This window comes from Sorex araneus, chromosome 2, assembly GCF_027595985.1.
Source record: "Sorex araneus isolate mSorAra2 chromosome 2, mSorAra2.pri, whole genome shotgun sequence".
NCBI lineage: Eukaryota > Metazoa > Chordata > Mammalia > Eulipotyphla > Soricidae > Sorex > Sorex araneus.
Window position 1 is genome coordinate 195,729,778 of NC_073303.1, and position 20,287 is coordinate 195,750,064.

The 20,287-nt window shown below is 39.6% G+C and overlaps 1 protein-coding gene across 4 annotated transcripts in view; it reads right to left on the reverse strand.

The window, feature by feature from the left end:
• Window positions 1-20,287, reverse strand: part of SCAF4 (SR-related CTD associated factor 4) — a 69,769-nt gene that overhangs the window by 11,887 nt on the left and 37,595 nt on the right. For 2 of the 4 annotated variants that reach the window (XM_055125022.1, XM_055125025.1), the window contains 12 exons: window positions 18,621-18,787; window positions 17,209-17,317; window positions 12,949-13,113; window positions 12,238-12,323; window positions 11,088-11,278; window positions 9,793-9,893; window positions 9,211-9,324; window positions 8,310-8,466; window positions 6,105-6,262; window positions 4,601-4,766; window positions 4,427-4,513; window positions 4,083-4,274 (listed from right to left, as the gene is read on the reverse strand). In XM_055125022.1, coding sequence (XP_054980997.1) covers window positions 4,083-4,274; window positions 4,427-4,513; window positions 4,601-4,766; window positions 6,105-6,262; window positions 8,310-8,466; window positions 9,211-9,324; window positions 9,793-9,893; window positions 11,088-11,278; window positions 12,238-12,323; window positions 12,949-13,113; window positions 17,209-17,317; window positions 18,621-18,787 — 1,693 coding nt within the window. The remainder of the gene's footprint in view (window positions 1-4,082; window positions 4,275-4,426; window positions 4,514-4,600; window positions 4,767-6,104; window positions 6,263-8,309; window positions 8,467-9,210; window positions 9,325-9,792; window positions 9,894-11,087; window positions 11,279-12,237; window positions 12,324-12,948; window positions 13,114-17,208; window positions 17,318-18,620; window positions 18,788-20,287) is intronic. The other 2 variants (XM_055125023.1, XM_055125024.1) reach the window with 2 other exon arrangements.

The window sequence follows — 20,287 nt, forward strand, 5'->3', positions numbered from 1 at the left end:
TATACTAGTAGACTGGTGCTCTTATGGTCTAACTGAAACACTGTTAGAAGTTTCTAAATACATTAAGGAACAAAAATTTTGTAAACAGAAATTCAAAACTAAGTGAAACCACAAATCAAATACGTTTTAAAGTAATTACCGAACAGTGAAATTGCTCACAGTCTAGGCAGTTTTAGGTATTAAGTAATGCATAAAAGCAAAACCACCTGTTTAAATATCCACAAACCAATTCTGTCCACATTTGGGAACATCATCTCAAATGCTTAAGTGAGGCCATGCAGGTATGTGGAAAGAGTAAGCTCGAAGTATGTGTTACTGTTTAGTAACAACCTGCAAATCACCAATTTATGGCTTCTGTTTTCAATCTTTAGTAACAAAGTTCAGGAAGCAATCTTAAAAATACCCATTTTTCAGTCATCGATTTCACCATTATCTATGACAGTGTGACAAAATGGTGAGAATCTTTGCATACTGATAATGAATAAATGTAGTTGGCAAGAGAAGCAGCTTTAATTTTCCACAAAAGGACTGAGTCCAACTTAGCATATTTTTCCTTTAAAGGTTATTCTGGATATAGTGGTAACAGAGTAGAGATACGTAACACAAACAAACATTTTTTGGTGTATGTTTTTTTTATTGTTTAGAACACCGAAATAACCCAAATCCACATTTACAATAAAACTTTTAATAAAAATAAGCTTTACATCAGATTAGATACATGGAATACAAGTTCTTTATAAAGTACATACACTTAAACAGTAAAAAGAGCTGAATTGTTGTATCTTTAATATTCCTTCTTTCCTAAAGGATCAATAACTGTAGACTGTTCCTTTAGCTTTAACAAAATCACCATTGTCCTGCTAGTTATTTTGGAGTGCAAGTTACTAAAGAATTTTAAGACCAAGTCATGATGAATTATTACTGTGCATCAAATAATTGATACTTTTTAATATTATCAGTTACTGAAATGATTATACCCCCCAAATGGAGGTACAATTCTCAACAAATTTGGCAATGTGGGTCACCTTGGGCCTCAGTCCAATTACAATATAGATCATCATCATTAACAAAAAAAGGCACACTAAAGTCATTCAAAAAAATTCTTTAAACCAAATGTACTTAGACACCTCTCAGACCCTACCAGTATAATTAAGACTCAACTCTAGAATTTTAGGAGATCTGTTGAACATCTGTTTAGCTCTTGCTATTTTAAAAATGTCACTGTCACATTTCAGAGATTAAGGTTACAAGAACACAGTTAAGCCTCAGTGACATATAAACCCTTCATTGAAAGAAAGCTGAGTATCATTTATTATAGGCATAAGACATATTCCATGTTGAACTACTTAAGTAAAATATCACTGACCAATGTATCTTCTTAGTAAGTCGATTGATGACACATACATATGTGAACTTAGGATCCATTCTAATCTATCATAAAAATACCTTTTTATGATGTTTAGTTTGCATATTGCAACTAAGACTCCCCCTCCCTAAAAGCCTGCTTCCTCTGCATAAGGTTTAAATAAAAGGTAAAACCCAAATCAGTTAAATTAACCATTTTAGAATTGCAAATAAAAATGTTCTTCTTGAGATCGTCCAAACATCTCTACTGTTCCTTACCCGTCCTACCAATTCACTGAGTGCTGACTCCATGGCAAGCCCCGCCCACCGCAGCTGTCTTTTAATGTGTTAACCCACTGAATCATTCCTACCATGGAATATCCTTTATTTACAAATAAACTGAAGTTGAGTGCAGCAGTTTAGGCCATAGGCAACATAACACTTCTTTTTGTTATCATAAAAGGAAACACTGAAGCATCAGGGGAAACTTGGACACAACTTAGCGTTCTATTGTTCCACTCTGTGGCCAACAGTCAGAACACCCCTTACCCCCATCCTTCAGAGCTGTAGCTACTTATGGCACATGATTATTTTATTCTTTTACCAAAACAATGAAGCTAGGTTTGGATATTTGAAAAACCCTTTTATTTACAGGCATTCAAAAATCTCAAAATTCCCTGGTTATTCTCTTCAGGATTTCTAAGTGAAGGAATGCAAGTGGTTTCCTGGTAAACAGAATCACCCCCCAGTAGAGCTGGGGCACAAGAGCCAGGGCTACTCCCTGCAATGTCTTTGAAACTCAGACCCAGACAGAAGGCTAAAATCATAAATGGAACTAAAGTATTGCACTTTAGTTAGAAGTGTTTTTTAATGCTAAGCCAAATTTTAAGCTCTCAGATTTGAAACTGCCTTAAATTACTCAATTTTGCTTCAATAATTATAGACAATCAGGATATAAACATCTCTGCAATGAAAATCAACCAACTAACCATCCATCCACCCATCCATCATCCATGCATCACTCGGAAAGCAAATATACCTCTTCTGGAGCTTTCATTGTAGGGAAATGGGGATCCAACGAAGTGTCAGGTAATGACAAACGTTAAAGAACTTAATTTTTTTTCTAGTAGTGCTTAGGTTATCTAGTTAATTTTTCAACCTCACCAAAGGTTGACCTGTAGTTTGTTCATGTGTTGGACAGATTTAAGTCACAGACTACAGTAGTGATGTGAAATAAAGTGCAGAATTTTTGAGATTTAAGTGTTAAATCAGAGACAATTTCTGTCTGTTTCGTCAAGAAGTTTGAAAGTAATGACTATTAAACTGTTGGAAATGATGACATCTTTGTTCCCTCAAGAAACTTACTAAGCCAAGATAAGGAGCACAATATACACAGACTTCCTTAATTGCAGCTGGTCTATAATCCATGGAGGCTCATTTCATTTCAAGAGAACTCATAATCAGAGTTGTGGGCATGAAGTGAAGGAATCACATTGATCTGAAATTCTCTAAGACTCAAGATTTTGTGTTGTACAATGATCTTATTTCAAATGGGGAGATAGGAAAAGTGATCTCCCCTAAAATGTTAATATTTTCCAGCTCCACCTATCATAATGAGTTCTGTTAGAACAGAGATCTATTGAACACATCCTTATTAAATCATTTCCCATCACTATGGCGACTACTATATTTACTTGTGCCAGTTTCACCCAGTCCGTGTACTAAGAGAAGTAAAATTCAAGTTTATTGTAAGACTAAGCTCAGTCTTGGAGAGGGTAGAAGACAGCATGCCATTTAAAAACAAATAAATTTTTATTATGTATATATAGTACATGCACAAAGTAAAAATTTCCAACAGGTGAAGATGGAAAGTAAAAGCCCTACGTCACAAACCAGTGCCCCAAAACCCTACTTTTCAAATGCAATCAATATGCTCTTTCCTAAAAAAAAAATCTAAGATTATGGAAGCAAACATGCACACAAATACACCTCTAAAAATTACAGTGGGCTTACAGGACTAGAATATCATAATAAATAAGGATGACTAACTATTCACTAGGAAATTCAAGTGCTATGTAGTTGGAAGCACCACTTCAGATAGAAACATTTATTAATATAAAATATTGTTGTTGTTAAGAAGTAAACAATATTATTCATTAGTAATTCAAGCAGAAGGCAAGGCCTTTTAGGCATGTAAAGCCTATCACACTTTCCTTGACTATGCAGGATAATGGAGCTCAAAAGATAAAAATCCATAAGGGAGACACTGAAGGGCTGGGAGAAAGCATCGCCCCAGACTGCAAAATGTCACTTAGATCACAAAGCCATTTTCTTGCAACATAGCTAACATCACTTCTTTGCTAGCTCACAGAGAACATTACCAAATTCCAGGGACATTTTAAATATGTAAAAATTGATATACAGACAGAAAAAAAATTCTCGTATCAGAAATACAGATCAAGAATTTTGGTAATCAGGAGCTTTCTACCTATTCTTTCTCATAGAGATTAATCTCTTTTCAAGATCAAACTAACGCATGCAATTCCAATCTTTTATTCAGAACCAACTTGATTTCATCTTTCAAGTTGTCTCATGGACTACTCTATCTTGAGACAAAGGAAGAGGAAAAATTTCCTCAAAGAAAAATCTCAGAAAACATTTTACCACAATTGGCAGAACTGCTTTAAAAAAAGCTAACTTGGGGGGAAAATCAACCAATGACATAAAAATTAACTTACCAAGGAGCGAAACAGGCTGGGTTACAGGAGGGGTGGGCAGATTCGTGGGTGCGGCAGGCGGCGCAGCAGAGCCATACATTTTCACACTGTCACCAGACTCGGCGTTTCCTCTAGCCCCAGATACCACTGTTGGAATGGGATTTCCAATAGATAAGTCTTTTGTAGGGTCTTCATTTATACCAGCGATAGTGGCTAAGGAATATAATTATATCAACATGTGAAGCTGAATAATTATCTCCCTGGTCAACAGTATTTTGCCGTACTATGGCCCTTATTATCGGTCCAATCTCCCTCCTACTCTCAACTCCAGCGGGCAAGCGAACACAAAGGAAAAACATGCTTACAGTTTGGGATGCTTATTGGTGGAGTGTGAGGAGGAGGAATGGATACTGGTGGAGTTATAGGAGGTGGGGGTCCAGGAGGGAGAAAACCTAGAATAAGAAAAATATCATCAACTTACTGGAGTGTCATTTCATTTCAGGCTCTTACAGAATGCCATTTCAAACAACTTAGTGTACCTGGTGGCAAATGCATTGGATTAAATCCTGGGCGTAAAAACGGTGGAGGTGGCGGCGGAGGAGGGACACCAGGACCAAAGCCAGGAGGGGGAATTCCCATAGGAGGCGTGAAAGCAGGTGGCTGGAGAGCACCAACGACAGGTGGGCCTGGCTGATGTGGTGGGACCTGGGGAGAGAAAAAGAAATGAAACCACACAGTGATAGTGGGTGGTTCCTGGCAACATTGTTAAGTGGCTTCAGATCCCCAGAAACTTATCTGCATACCCCACACCCCCAATAGCAAACATATCCTTGCTGGGAAAAAATTTCTTTAAAAAAAAAAAAAAAGTTCTTATGTGAAGTTACATACCAAGTGATAATCTGTTAGCCAAATGAAAGAGATCATATTTTTGCTCTTTATGACAGGAAACTGACATCACACTTCTCCAACAACTGTTTTCCAACATAGTATGATCATAAAATGTTTCACCATAAGATGATCTATCAGTCAATGTGGAGCGTGGTTGGTACCTTAACAGTGGTTAATCCAAGTGCTAGGGCTGCTTGGCCCCCAATGAACCACTAACTAGAGTACTAGGTGACCTTCAGCAAGCTACTTATGCCTTCAGAAATCTGTAAAATGGCAAAGTGCCCATCTCACATAACTACAGTTTAGAGAAGGTTTGACCCATGTCAGCAGGTTTAGGAGCATTAGTATCTATTCAGTCTTACTCAGAACCTGTCCTGGAAGGCTGCACATGTATAGCTTCTATCTAAGTAATATTCCTCCCACTTTGAGAAAACCACTTTTGTGATAACTCAGATTGACCTGATTCAGATTCAATGTGATAACTGAGAAAGGTACTGAAAGATGAGAAAATTCTAAGACTACACATCAAATCATAGGTCATAAAATCTGCAAATTTGATCAGAAAAGTTTTTAGTCATTTAGTTTTTTATGCAATAGGAAACACGATCATCTCATTTAATACTCAAAACAACTCTTATATAGGAGGAATACCAAGCCAAATTCAGGAAAGGGAATTTGCATATTCAGTGAGGACAAGGAGGAGCGGACAAGTGACTTGCCAAAAGTCACACTGACTATATATACATAACTGAGTTGCAATTTGCATCTGTCAAAACTCAGGGTTTTTAGAAATTCTGAATGCAATGGTCCATCAGATAAGACGTCACACCAATTAGCCCTGAGCATCGCTGGGTGTGGGCTGAACACTCCCTTTCCCCACTGCAAAGTCCCTCAAACCGACTTACTGGGTATAACTTCAAGTTCCTTCAACATATAAGTCCCTAAATACTCAGTAAGCAGGGGAGAAGGTAACTATAAGCAAAATATAAGAAACCTGCTTGCATGCCATGCCTAAAATATTTTAACATAAAGCAATGATTAACATTTACTGTGGTTTTGTTACCATTTGCTTTGGATATGATTCTAGACATACATCTGCAATTAGAACCACAAGGACACCCTTCAGACACTCCAATTTCAATGCCCCATTCTCACCTGTGGAGGAGGTACTGTGATAGGTGCAGGAACTGGCATAGGAGGGACAGGCACAGGTAAAGGTTTAGGGACAGGTGATACTGGTTCTGTGTGAGAGGGTTCTGCTCCTCCATTCTGAGCAACCTCATTTTCAGGTTTTTTTGGAATTCCTTTCCAATCTACGAATATTAAAGAAAAGTCATTTAATAAGACATGTCTAACCTGTTCAGCTTATAACTTTAAATCTAGAAAGGATTTTTAAAATGCTGAGGATGTAAAAATCAGCAGAAAATCCTATGCTTATTTTAAAGTAGTAAGTGAGCAGCAATAGCAAATATAAAAAAGAATGCTTACTATGGTGCCAAGGTTCTTTTTTAGGTTTTGTTTGTTGTTGTTATTCTTTGGGGAACCATACCCAACAGTGCTCAGGAGGCATATAGGACGCTGGGGATCAAACCTAGGTCAGCTGAGTGCAAGGTAAGAGCCCTTACCTACTGTACTATTTCTTCTACCCCCAAAATTCTAAGGATACTCTATTTATTCATTTTTCAAACCAAATATAGTAGGTTCTAATATTAATTCTACTTCATCTGACAATATTGCTCATGGTCAAATACCTACTGGCATAAGACTAAATCCAGACATATGGCTCTAGAATCTATGTTCTATTTTTTTTTTGGGGGGGGGAGGGAGTGTGTGTGTTTAAGCGGGGGAGTGTCTTTTTGGGTCACGTCAGGAGATGCTCAGGGATTACTCCTTATGATGCTCAGGAGACCAAGAGATGCTGGAGATTGAATCCAGGTTCACTGCATGCAAGGCAAATGCCCTACCTACTACGCTACTGCTTTGGCGCCTAGGGTCTATGTTCTTAACCACAACTTTTATTGTTTCAATTTAAGATCCTGGGAGGAAGAATTCTTTTCACTCTGGACAAGAATATCACAGAATTGGGGCTGGAGCGATAGCACAGCGGGGAGGGTGTTTGCCTTGCACTCGGCTGATCCGGGTTCGATTCCCAGCATCCCACCGCCAGGAGTAATTCCTGAGTACAGAGCCAGGAGTAACCCCTGTGCATTGCCAGGTGTGACCCAAAAAGAAAGAAAAAAAAAAAGGAGTATCACAGAAAGCTTGGCATATAGTAGGTCAAAATACACATTCATTTAAACAGAAACCTAGCCTCAAAACTTGTAAGTGAAAGTACCATGTAATACAGAGAGGAAGTATAGGGTTTGTCCAAAATCACTTGCTCTGGCTCTCAAATCCTCCCTCTGCTAGTGTTCGTCTGTATACTTGCACTCAATTCTGTTATGCCACATTGTGACTCAGTTCTCCTTGCCTGTACTCTATTCTATCAATGTCTGGGTCATGCCCATACAAAATGTCATATTGCCCACTGGAATCCCACTGTTTTATCCAGTATTTCAAAACCCTCATAATCACAAATAATGGCACCTTCTTATCGTATATATGGTTTCTTGGGCTGTACAGCAAGTACTGGGGGTTAAGGTGTCTCCCTTGAATTCGACAGAGCCCAACTTAATCCCCTGTACCACAAAGGGTCCCATGGGTACCACTAGGAGTAACCAAGTAGAACCAGAGTTGGATGCACGAAAGGCATACACTTTAACCCCTGTACTTTAACGGGCTCCATTACATTCATTTGACACGGTATAGTTTTCAGTAAAGAGTTCTAGTATTTAATTAATTCCACAGCCGGAGAGATAATAGAGCAGATTAAGGCGCTTACCCTAGAAACAGGCAATCTAGGCCTGCTATCTGTCCCTGCTAGGAGTGATCCATTAAATGTAGAACCAGGAGAAAGTCCTGAGTGCAGCCAGGGGTGGCCCTAAACCCAAACTTGTCATGCATGTGACCAACCCAGGTTTTATCCTTAAGGCCATATATGTCCCCTGAGCCCACCAGAAAGTGATGCCTGAGTGAAGAGCAAGGAGTAAGCCCTAAGCACTGCAGGGTAAGGATCAAAAACAAAATCCCCACAATGATTATTTTGTAGGCATCTACATTTGTCCATTACATAAAAACTACACTAGCACAAGACCACAATTGTTATTTACCATTGGATCCATAGTGTATAATACTGGCTATTTGAAGAAAAAAAAATATATATATATATATAAAACTACTTCCTAGTGCACAGAATAAACTTTGTATTTTATTAGCCTGACAAGTAGATGAATTTTTCAAAGAAATGAAATGTTTCTTTACCTGGATTTAGTGTATCACTGTCTAACATTCCTCCTTCACAAAAACTCTCCAGTTCTTCAGGCTTGACTTTGTCCCATGGAACATATGTAACACCAAGTTCTACATCCCAATACTGCTTATAATCTGCCTTTATTCCTTTGTTTAAGGCCCAGGCAATCTATTTCATCGTTAGTTAATATAAAAAGAAAAGACACAAAGGAGATTATTATATACTGTGCATTAACTGCTTCCCATGCCTCTAATCAGACCCGGGCAGCAAGGGTCAAGGAATCTAGCCTAGCCTTTTTCCTGGATATCATAGTTCTATTTGGCATCAGTAAAGAGATTACCCTTTTATCCCACTTTGTCCTAGAATAGAAATTTAATTGGCATCAGCATCCTACTCCTCCAGTGACCCTTGCCATTCAACCCAGTTTATTGGGAATGGCTATTTCATATTCATTACTTTGAAAAGACTGTACACTTGTCATACTGTGGATCACCTTAAGAAGTGTTGGGTACTTCAAAAATTCATCAATATTAGAGCAATTAATTTTGTGGTATAATCTAGGGCAAAACAGGATATCCTGACATTAGGAAAACACTATCATCCTTTAGCGGAAGAATTCCCAAGGATCTACAGCTTTCTCTCCAACATTTAATGATAGTCAATTTTAAAGTGAGATGACAAGTTTTAAAATGAATTATGGAATATACAAACTTTAAAAAACTGACAAGGTGAAATACTCTACTAAACAATGTAAGTTACAAATTATATACTACATGTCTAACATTCCAAATTATATGTTAATATTTTGGAGATAACGGTTCTTTAAGTCCAAGAAACATAGCTTTTAAGCAGCCAAATAATATATAATGAGCAACAAATTATAAAAAAAATTACTAAGACATAAAACTATACCTTTATAGATTTCTGGTTCACTTTGTAATTTCCTCGGCTCAGTTTCTGTAGGGCGCGGTAAGCGTCTTGCCTATGAACCATGACAATGTAGGCACAACCTCTGGGAGGAATCATCTGCTCCAAAATAATTTAATGTTACAAATTATAGCTAAATCAAAAAAGCAACAAGATAAAACGGCAAGCAACAAGTTCCAACAATAGACACCCCTCCACACATTGTGTGTGACAAAGTGTTCTATATCCTAAAATTAAATCACCCTGCAAATTGGAAATACAAGGTTCATCTTGATTATTATTTGTTTATGAACTCATCTACAACCCTCCTCCAGAACTATGTTTTTCTAGAAAAAAAGATTTTAAGTTAGGTACGAGAGATAGCTTGATGGACTGACCACGTGTGATGCATGCAAAGGCCCAGGTTCAATCCATGACAGAGCCTCAAATAGCCCGGAGATGGGGTGTGGCCCAAAGTAGAACAACACAAAAGAATAAAGAAAGACTGCAAATTCTAAAGGCAATCTACATACAGAGAATGCTAAGTATGAACTCACATAATCGTTAAGTAATTTAACAAACACTCACATTAATTGCTTCAATAGGACCAAACTCTTCCAAGAGACTGGCGACATCCTGCTGGGTAGTCCTTTTATCCAGCTGTCCCACCCAGAGTGTAGTGCTACACACTTCAAAAAAAATAAAATTATAGTCACAAAGATATACACATCTGAAAATAAGCAGCACTGCACTTACATAAAATAGTCGTTGCAGAAAATATGAAAGGAATTACACTGACTCCACAAGATCAAGTGGTAAATCCCAGGAAGTTCTGAAAAATTCTACAACCGAGGTAGTGGTTAACTTACAGCAACAGAACCAGGATAAAGACAAAATACAGATTAAGGAGAGAAGCTGAAACACAGAGAAAAGTCCAGGCTTAAAAATAAAAAAATAAAAATAAAGATTTTTCATCTATGAAACCTGGGTACAGAATAAATTTAATGCTTCCCAAGGTCACTCTGAGAGTGAATAACAAAGCCAAGACCAATATGAACTCTCCATCACTAAGATCATTGTTGCTATTCACCTTATGCAGCTGTCCCTTTCCGAGAGTCCAGCATCAAGTTTTCTTGTATGTTTTAACACTAGGTTAGGTTATTACCAAGTTTTATGTGGGCCCTAGCCATGTCAAATATTATTTATAATAGCCACTGAGATATATATCAAAACTGCACTTAGCACAACCGAATTAACATACTACGGACAGATATGACATACATCACACATTTAAGTTAAAGTTTCATAATGTAAATTAATATTCTCATACTTATTAAATCTTTATAAAATGAAGTGGTTATTATTTATGTGTGTGTGGGGAGCATACAACCTTCACAATGCTTACAGAAGAGCTAGTGGCTAGTGTTTGAGTTTTATGTTTCATATAGTAGATTCATGACAGGCGATTACTTATCTCTGTTCATGGATCTGGTATACTCTATATTGTAATTTTTTAGCTGCCTAAAAGTAAACCCAAGGGTATACAACAAAGCACCAACAAGATACAACAAAATGGTACTTTGCTAGATTATTAAAGCTTTTTAACCCAACCATGAATAACTTTCATGACTAAAAAAATTTGCTTGTTAAAAAGTTTTTAACCCAATCATATCCTTATTATTTCAGTGACTACATAAATATCGTAAGTAAACAAATGTATGTGTTACACTAAAAATAAAAAAAAAATTAGCACTTGCAGTGCTAAAAACCCAGGACTTCACACATGCAAGGTATATTTTCTTCCACTGACCTATAAAAACACTTTTACGCCATGACAAAATAAAATTATGCAGTAAATGTATAGAATATAAAGGTTAATTTACCACTAGCAGTTTCTGGCTTGATCTGAGGGAGGCCTTTCTGCCGGCGTTCTCTTTCTTTTTCTCGATCCCGTCTTTCTTGGGATCGAGATCTAGGAGAATGTCTGCGTCTATCCCTAGATCGAGATCTAGAACGTCGATGCCGAGACCTTCTTGATCTAGAACCTGATCGGGACCGCCTCCTTTTTGGTGACCTAGTATTTTCATGAGAAATAATACATAGCACATAAAGGGAAAAAATAAGTATGTTGATCTGAAAAAGAGTAATTTATGACTGGATATGAAAGAACTCAATAGCAGGAAACATGCCTAAGAATTAAAAAATTTTCAAAACTAGAAAGGATATATTTTTAAATATTTTGAAGAAGTTGCTAGTTATACAAAACATGCCTCATCTCCAGACTGCTGGTCCAATATTAACACTGGTAATGCTGAGGTTGCAATTGTTAGCTAAACCACATTTAAATGTGAGCTATGGATGGTACATGTTGGCATCAATGTATTGTTAAATCATTTCCCTACATTGTATGAAGCTATTATGACTGAGCTATACAGCTATTACTATTATCTTCTTGGTGTTTTTTTTTCTTCGGGAATTAAAAATCAATCTGTTTACTGTATTACTTTTTTCCTATCTTGGGTGAAAATTTGCTTACAAACTCTGAATACATAATTTTTATAATCCCATGACGATCTGTGCAAAGGCAACAGAGTACTCAAAAAGACTTCTGCCCCACGCCACACAAACATGTTGATATGCCAAGTGCAACTGTTTTTACTGCTCCACTGGTAAATGCACCTGGAAGTGCTGCTGCCAAGGAGGAAATCCAGGCCTCCCAAAGGTGTTCTACCAGGAAGCCACATCCCAGTACCTCCCAAATGATCTTATAGCCAGTGAGTATCTGAAATCATCACAAGTTGGGGTTGGAGTAATAACACAGTGGGTAGGGCGTTTGCCTTACACGTAGCCGATCCGGGTTTGATTCCCCGGCATCCCATATGGTTCCCTGAGCACCGCCAGAAGTAACCCCTGAGAGTTGTGTGCTATGACCCAAAAAGCAAAAAAATAAATAAAATAAAATGATCACAGTTGATTTTAATTTTCATGTCTCCCATAAAGGAGACTGGATTGGAAACATTTTCTATAAATTACCTCGATGCTGACCTTGATCTTGACTTTCTGTTATCAGATATATGCCGCTTAACCTCTGGAATACAAGGCTGTTCTACTTCCATTTCCTGAAATAAAAAACAAAAAAATCCCATCAATAGATGTGTAAGTAAAAATTACAGAGGCAAAAGAACAAATTTTAAGTCATAAACTGCTTGCCCTTAAAAACCAGTTCTCTGGTTACTTGAGACCATGTCATTAGTTTAATAATAAAACTCAATAAAAGTTATTATAAAACTTTTTTTCAACCCATGGAAAAAGGTATTTTTTTGTACATTTTTGGACCACACATTGTGTAAGACTTACTCCTGGCTCTGTGCTCAGGAATCACTCTTGGTTGTCACTGGAGTGCCGAGACCCAAACCAAGGATAGGTCAGGCTGCATACAAGATAAGCACTTTCCCCATAAACTATCTCTCTGGCTCCTCCAAAAGAATTTTTACATGGTTTATAAGATTATAGTTGCTATCTATAATATATATATAAAAAAAACACAACCTACCACCCAAAACATGAAAACTCTACATGCAAACTTAAAAAATTGGCAAAACTATGATATTCATCTTCCATTTTAAAACTTTAGGAGTTAATTTATGCTCATTTTTTCTTACATTAAAAAAAAGCCCGCAATGAACCAGTAATCTGCATATAAAACTATGTAGTTAGAAACATCATTTGAGAAGGGTATTTTACCTGATGTGCCTTCTGCGTAAGTGGTTCATTCTGTGCCTGGAAAGAAGCCTGGAAAGGTGGTTGCACGGGTGGAGTAGGAGGAATCACAGGCTGAGCCATGGGAGGAAATGGAGGCGTTGGAAGAAGGCCAAACCCTGGCATCTGTCCATTGGGAGGAAGTGGAACCTTCCATTTAAAAACAAAACAAGAAAGTATGTATGTAAATCTTAATTGCTTCCAAAATCTAACTAGGAAGAAAATCTTATTTTGTTAAATTAAAATATAGGGAATGGATTCTGACCAAAGGAAGACAATGACATGACAGTGATTGATAATATCTAAGGTATAAGTAGCACACAGCCAAGTTTAAAGGCAAAAGCTCCATATAACTCAGTTCAAAATTATGAACACACAGGTTTGTTTTACATGTTTACAGACATACCCCCATTTATATAAGAAGCAACATGACAGGGGCCGGAACACATAGTACAGCAGATAAGGCGCTTGCCTTGCATGCAGCCGACCTGGGTTCAATCCCTGGCATCCCATATGGTCCCCGAAACAATGCCAGGAGTAATTCCTGAGTGCAGAGCTAGGAGTAACCCCTGAGCATTGCTGGGTGTGATTCAAAATGCAAAGAAAAAAAAAAAAGACAGTGTGACACATGGACTTAACACATTATCACATATGTAATGTTTTGGTGGTGGTGGTGATTTGGGCCATGTAGGGGTTACTCATGGCTTTGCACTCCTGGCAGGCTCAGAAGACCCAATGGAATATATGCGTTGCCAGGAACTGAACCTGAGCAGCACGTAAGGCAAGTGCTGCACCACTGAACTATCTCTCTGGTACCAGGTTTATATTTTTTGTTTTCTCCAAAAGGGATTTCAACTTCTATGTCCTCTTCTTTGGTTTTGTTTTGGGTCATATCTGCTGATACTCAGGGGCAAAGCATGCTCAGCCCTGAGTCCTAGTCCCAACACACCCTCTTCAAAAATTTTTTCCCCTAATTTTTTGGCTTACAATACTATTAATAATGGTTTCTCACGGACAATTCTAACACCACACTCATCACCAGTGTACTTGTCTCCCTCCCCCAGGACTACAGCACTCCCCCCAATCCAACTCAATTTTGTGGGTCAGGGATGCCCCCCCCCTTTAAAGTTTCAATTACCATCACTGTCTGTCACTGTCATCCCATTGTTATTTGATTTATTCGAGCGGGCACCAGTAACGTCTCTATTCCTCCCAGCCCTGAGATTTTAGCAGCCTCTCCTTACTCGTCTTTCCCAATGAGTGGAGGCTCTTTCAGGGTAAGGGGAATGAGACCTATCGTTACTGTTTTTGGCATATTGAATACACCATGGGTAGTTTGCCAGGCTCTCTGAGAGGTATGTGTGTATACATATATCTCTATGATTTGTTGCCTACTGTCTGAACTCCATCAAATCATGATCATGAAATCCCGTTGTTCGTTGATTTCTCGAACGGGCTCAGTAACTTCTCCATTCATCCTATCCCTGAGACTTTATTTATTTATTTTAAGAATAATGAACATTATTATTATTATTATTATTTGGTTTTTGGGTCACACCCGGCAATGCACAGGGGTTACTCCTGGCTCTGCACTCAGGAGTTACCCCTGGCAGTGCTCAGGGGACCATATGGGATGCTGGGAATCGAACCCGGGTCGGCTGCGTGCAAGGCAAACGCCCTACCCGCTGTGCTATTGCTCCAGTCCCTATCCCTGAGACTTTAGAAGCTCTCTCCATTCGGCCTTCCTAAAGGTGCTGCATTGGAGGCTCTCTCAGGGTCAGGGGAATGAGATCCAGTCTTGTTACTCGCTTTAGCATATGAATACACCATGGCTTGCCAGGCTGTCCCATGTGGGCAGAAAACTCTAGGTAGCTTGCTAGTTTCTCCCAGAGGGAGAAAGAAGTAGGTTTTAAGATATCGCTTCTGGGAGCTTGCTTTTAAGTCTCTGGATGTTGGCCATTGATGGGATTACACACGCCTGGGTTCCTCTGCTGGTACCTTTATGCAGGAGGCCTATCCAAACGTGTGGAGACGGGCTCAAGCATGGCTGTGGCTAGGTTCCGGTGGTCTTCAGCCGCCGGGAGCTCTGCTCGGGGCGGGGCGGGAAGCTGGAGCCCATCCCCTCAGAGGGGCCCCGGGGAAGACAGCCAGGTGTGCGGGCAAGAGAACTCCATCAAATATGGCATGGTAATTATGGAAAATTGGTAGGAAATGTCTTATGTGTCCGGAAAGCTGCCTGGAGCGTGGTGGCGGTTGGGTAGTGGAGGTTGGCTGCCAGCGCTGGGTCCCTTGGGGAGGGGAGGGTTCTCACCTGCCCCCTTCTGGGGGGCCTTGAGTGAAAACAGCCCGTTACCATCATTACCATAATGAAAGATAATCACTACTTATTAAATTTGTTCATTTTGTCTTCTGGGCTGAACCTAGTGGTGCTCATGACTTCATCCTGGTCCGCTCAGGGATTACTCCTCCTAGTGGGTTTAGAAGACCATATGGATGCCAAGGATAGAGACTGATTGGCTGAGTTGCATTCAAGGCAAGCACCCCACCTGCTGTACTACTGCTATGGCCCTCTTATTTTTGCACGTCCCATTCCAAGTGCCAATACAATGAAAAACCTAACTATAATGTCATTGTATTAGCACGTAGATTTCTTCTTACATTTTAAAATTTTGATTTTAAATTTTCGGCAATCACTAAACATTTAGAAAGGGTCCAAGGCTTTCTGCATATTGCAAATGTCTTAAAAACCTGGGTGTTGGAACATTATATGATCGTATGGTTTCAGTCGAACGCTGTATAACTGAAACCCAGTCATGAATAATTTTGTAAATGTGTATATTATGGTGATTCAATAAAAATTGGGGGCAAAAATAAAAAGCCCTTTCAGACTTCACCATAGCCAAAGCACTATTTCAGCATCAGATTCCCAAGTAAAAAGTGCTATTCAAGTTTGCATTATACTTTGCTTTAGAAGAGATCAATGGGAGTAACAGTTTTCACTAATCAAAAGAATCCAAAAAAGACTGGCTTTTACAACTGAAGACCAAAAATGAAAATGGTATTCACTATCTGCTTTTAGCTTAGCTTGTGCCCCAAAAGTAGTAATATTGGCACTGGTAATTGTTGACTTATCTCATCACTCTGTCTTCTGTGAATTTTCCGTACAAAGTGACAGGGATCAAACCCAGGGCCTCAGACATATAAGGCCTGACGTGTGCCCTACTAATCACACCCCCTATCCTTCTTTTGGTCTTACTTTATGCGTTATTCAGTAGGTTATTTTTATTTATTTTGGGTTTTGGCCACACCTGGTGGTCTCAGGGGCAACTCCTAGCTCTGCACTCAGGAATTACTCCTGGAATTGTTTGGGGGACCATACAGAACGCTGTGGATTGAACCTGAGTTGGCTGCACGCAAGGCAAGCACTCAACCTACTATCCTATTACTGTGGCCACAGTAGGTTATCTTTTGAGTGCAGGAATCCACTAAAATTTTGCCATAAATTAGTGGCAATTCTTTGTTTTATACTATTTTATGTAACAGTATTTTGAATAGCAAATAAAAACATAAAAGAAATGAACATCACACAAAACAAACACACCCTGAAAGAGAGCTTTCGGTAACTTTCTAAATCAAGGCTATAAAATGTAGTATTTTCTAAGGGTGTGTATTGAGTAAAAGTAACACACAACTGAAAAAAAGAAACACACATTCTCTAGGTCGCAGCACTGCAGAGCAGGTATTTTAAAGAACACCACAAGCTGCCTTTCTCAACTCTAGCTCCAGTCAAGTTTTCGGAATTCTGTATTTGAGAATTTACTAAGATAATTGCAATGAGAAGTTATCTAGTGATGGCTATAATTCTTAATTGTGCTAACCTACTTTTACTGCAGATTTCAAATTGAACACTGAGAACTAAAAGCCCCCGTAAGCACAGTAACACACAGACACACAGAATCCCTTGCAAAAGCTGTGCAACTATACAGACCACTTTCCTAAAACAGACTCTAACCTCCCTCTAAATGATTTCAACTTTTCACACCATAAGCACATAATACTTCGCATTCTTATTTTCATTAGAATAACACCCAACCCAAAAGTTATGTGCTCACCAGCTTTTATGAAGCTGTACTACTACTTAACCAACACAGAGCTAAGTAATACTGGCAAGGAAAGTTTAATTTAGACACACACATTCTAACACACAGTGTGATTTCTTACACCTCAGCCACATATAACCCATACCTGATGGTGCACTGGATCCTGCTGCATTGGCATCATTCGAGGCGGAAACTGGTCCATAGTCTGTGGCTGCGCGTATGCCGGCTGCTGCATGCCATCTCCAGGGAATCCACTGAAAAAGGAGGAATTCTCTTTTCATTCCCTCAAAATTACTTGACATTCTTAGCCATACTTCTATTGCAGAAGCAAAAGATGTTGGGCCACAGAATCATCCATCTGTCTGTATCAATTCCTGTACTCAATATTATCAGCAAGCGTAAATGTGGCAGGATCCCCTCTCCCATGGGAAGAAAACCCCAAGTAAAAAATTTATTAAGAATAAAAAGAGATTCCTGCATGGAAAGCGGCGGGCTGGCGGCACCATGTGGCAGGCGCCATCTTCTGATTCCAGACCCACAGGTATTCGGATTTTACTTTGGGGGCTCCCAGGAACTCATGGGAAGGGGGCGTAACCGGCACGCCCTCGGCCCAGATAAACCCGGAGCCGCTGAGCGCGAATCGGACCCTCTGCGCCTAAAGACTTTGAATTCAGAGACTTCTTACAGCAATGCACTGGGACTGTGAGCTGGGCTATGTAATTTCTGGCAGAATTCTCCCTGGACTTTATACAGAAATCCAAAACCGCGCGGACGCTGCCACGTCCGCGCAACTTAACATTTATAATCGTTCAGCAATGTGAATTGGTTCCATTTGAACAGGTCTGACTTGGGGGGGAAACTCCAAATAATAACAGTAAGTTTTTGTTGAAAATATTGAAGGTTTTTAATGTAGCAGCCACCTCTGGACTGTGAACTAAGCAAAAGCCCCACGCTGGCCGACGTGGCGTGGCGTACACCATACTATGAGGCGCAGGAAGGGGGATGAGGGGGAAAAAGAAAAAAAAAAAAGGGAAAAGGAAAAAGAGAAAAAAAAAAGAGAGAGAGAGAGAGAGAGTTATGTCAACTATAGTGAGTTTTGTGTTGAATTATGGAATGTAATCAAGGTAAAGAAAAAATGAAGTGAAATTCATTAGTTATACAGTAGGGGGTAGGGGGTGGGGGCGGGGGGTATACTGGGGTTTCTGGTGGTGGAATATGGGCACTGGTGAAGGGATGGGTGTTTGAATATTGTATAACTGACATATAAACCTGAGAATTTTGTAACTTTCCACATGGTGATTTAATAAAAATTAAAAAAAAAAAATAAAAACACCTACATATAAATGCTGTATAGTTGAGAGACATAAGTAAATCACCCTTTGATTGTCCAGAAATTGCGCTCTGGTCATTAAAATTCCCTCAATCATTAAAAAAAAAAAAAAAAAAAAAGAATAAAAAGAGACTCCACAGGAAACAAAAGACAGTGAACGCCACTGCCATTAGGCCTTCCAATGGCCACCAGCCCCATCTCCTAAGGAGCCCAAAGCAAGTACGTACAACGGTGCTTGTGGGGGAGAAGTGGCAGGCGCGGCGGCGGCGGCAGTGGGCATGGTGGCAGGAATAGGAGGGGCAGCAGCAACAGGCGCAGTGCCAGCAGCATCTTCCTTCTTTGACTCTTCCATTGCTTCTGGCTCATCATCATAATCAAACCTATCAAGTAGTTTCTGAAAGAGAAATCAATATACCATTGAAAATATTAGACTGCGTTTCATTACGTGAAAAAACTATAAATACAAAGCATTCACCACCATCAAAAACCCTACCATACTCATTTCTCTCTCTTTTTTTGGTTTTGGGGATGCTGGAACCAAACCCGAGTCGGCCACGTGCAAGGCAAGCACCTTATCCATTGTACATCACTCCAGCCCCCATGCTGCCATTTTTTCTTTTTTGGAATGAGAGGGTGGGGTTTGGGGTGCTAGGATCAAGCCCAGGTCAGCCATATAGTGCATACAGTGCAAGGCAAACACCTCATGCACTATACTATCACTCCAGCCCCCGCACTGTCATTTCCTAACAATCTTATTTTCTTGCATAATTCTTAGGACTTTGGCTCATATACAGTAGCAATTTTATAGAATTCAAAAAACACATCATTTTAGTTATGCTTGTCTTCCCCAATTACAAGTATATTTCTTGTTTACATTTGTTATTTTATTAGCTTAGAATAAAAGTAATTTTATTCTGAAACAGAGTAAAATGATTTGTACACATGAAAATGATGTCCATTTTCAGTCAGCTGTATGATGTACAGAGACTCTCTACAGAAAAACGTCTCTGGGTTGCATGCTGAAGATAGACTGCTATTGGAGCCAGAGCAGTTAATACAGCAGGTAGGGGCCTTGCCTTGCATGCAGCTGACCCGATTTGATCCTAAGCATCCCCATGCAGTCAACCCAGTACCACCAGGAGTAGATCCTGAGTGAAGAACCAGGAATAATACCTGATCAAACAAACAAACAAAACAAAATAAAAAAACCAAAAGAATATACTGACAGAAAAAGTAGATGGTGGAGGGGGAGAGATGAAGATGTGGCTTCAGTGAGGGAGGACTTGCCTTGTCTGTTATCCTTTAGCAGCCTAAGAAATTAAATAATCCCTTAGCAGTCCCCCATAAACAAGCTGTAGACTGCAGTCCTAAGAGCTGCTTCTCCCGAGCATAGCTATCAATCAATCCTTTCTCCTTAAATAACAAACAAACAAAAAAATGAGTGGTGGTGGCGGCGGGGGAGGGGGGGGCCCAGGTTCAACACCCAACACCCCATATGGGGCCAGGTATTGAACTCACAGCCAGAAGACCTGAGAACAGTTGGCTATGAGCCCAAGCCAAAAAAGAAACAATGGACATTCACTACACATGACACTGGTCCTACCTGCAAGCCTAAGCAGTCAGGCCCCTCACTCCATCCCCAGCACCCCCCAAACCACCTCCTGAGTGCAGCAGCACAAGGTGCGGAGTCTCCAGCACACTTCAACAAAATACACAAGTCTTAGTGAGCATCGCACATGCGAGCACCATAAACAACAGTGACTTCTGGTCAGGGCAAGAACAAAAAGGAAGATAAATAAGCCTTGAAAGATTTTCTAAAAATCCCTCTGAAAAATAAGAGAGAAAAGAATAGGCTGGAAGGTGGCCTGAAGAGCTGGAGCACAGGGAGGAGACC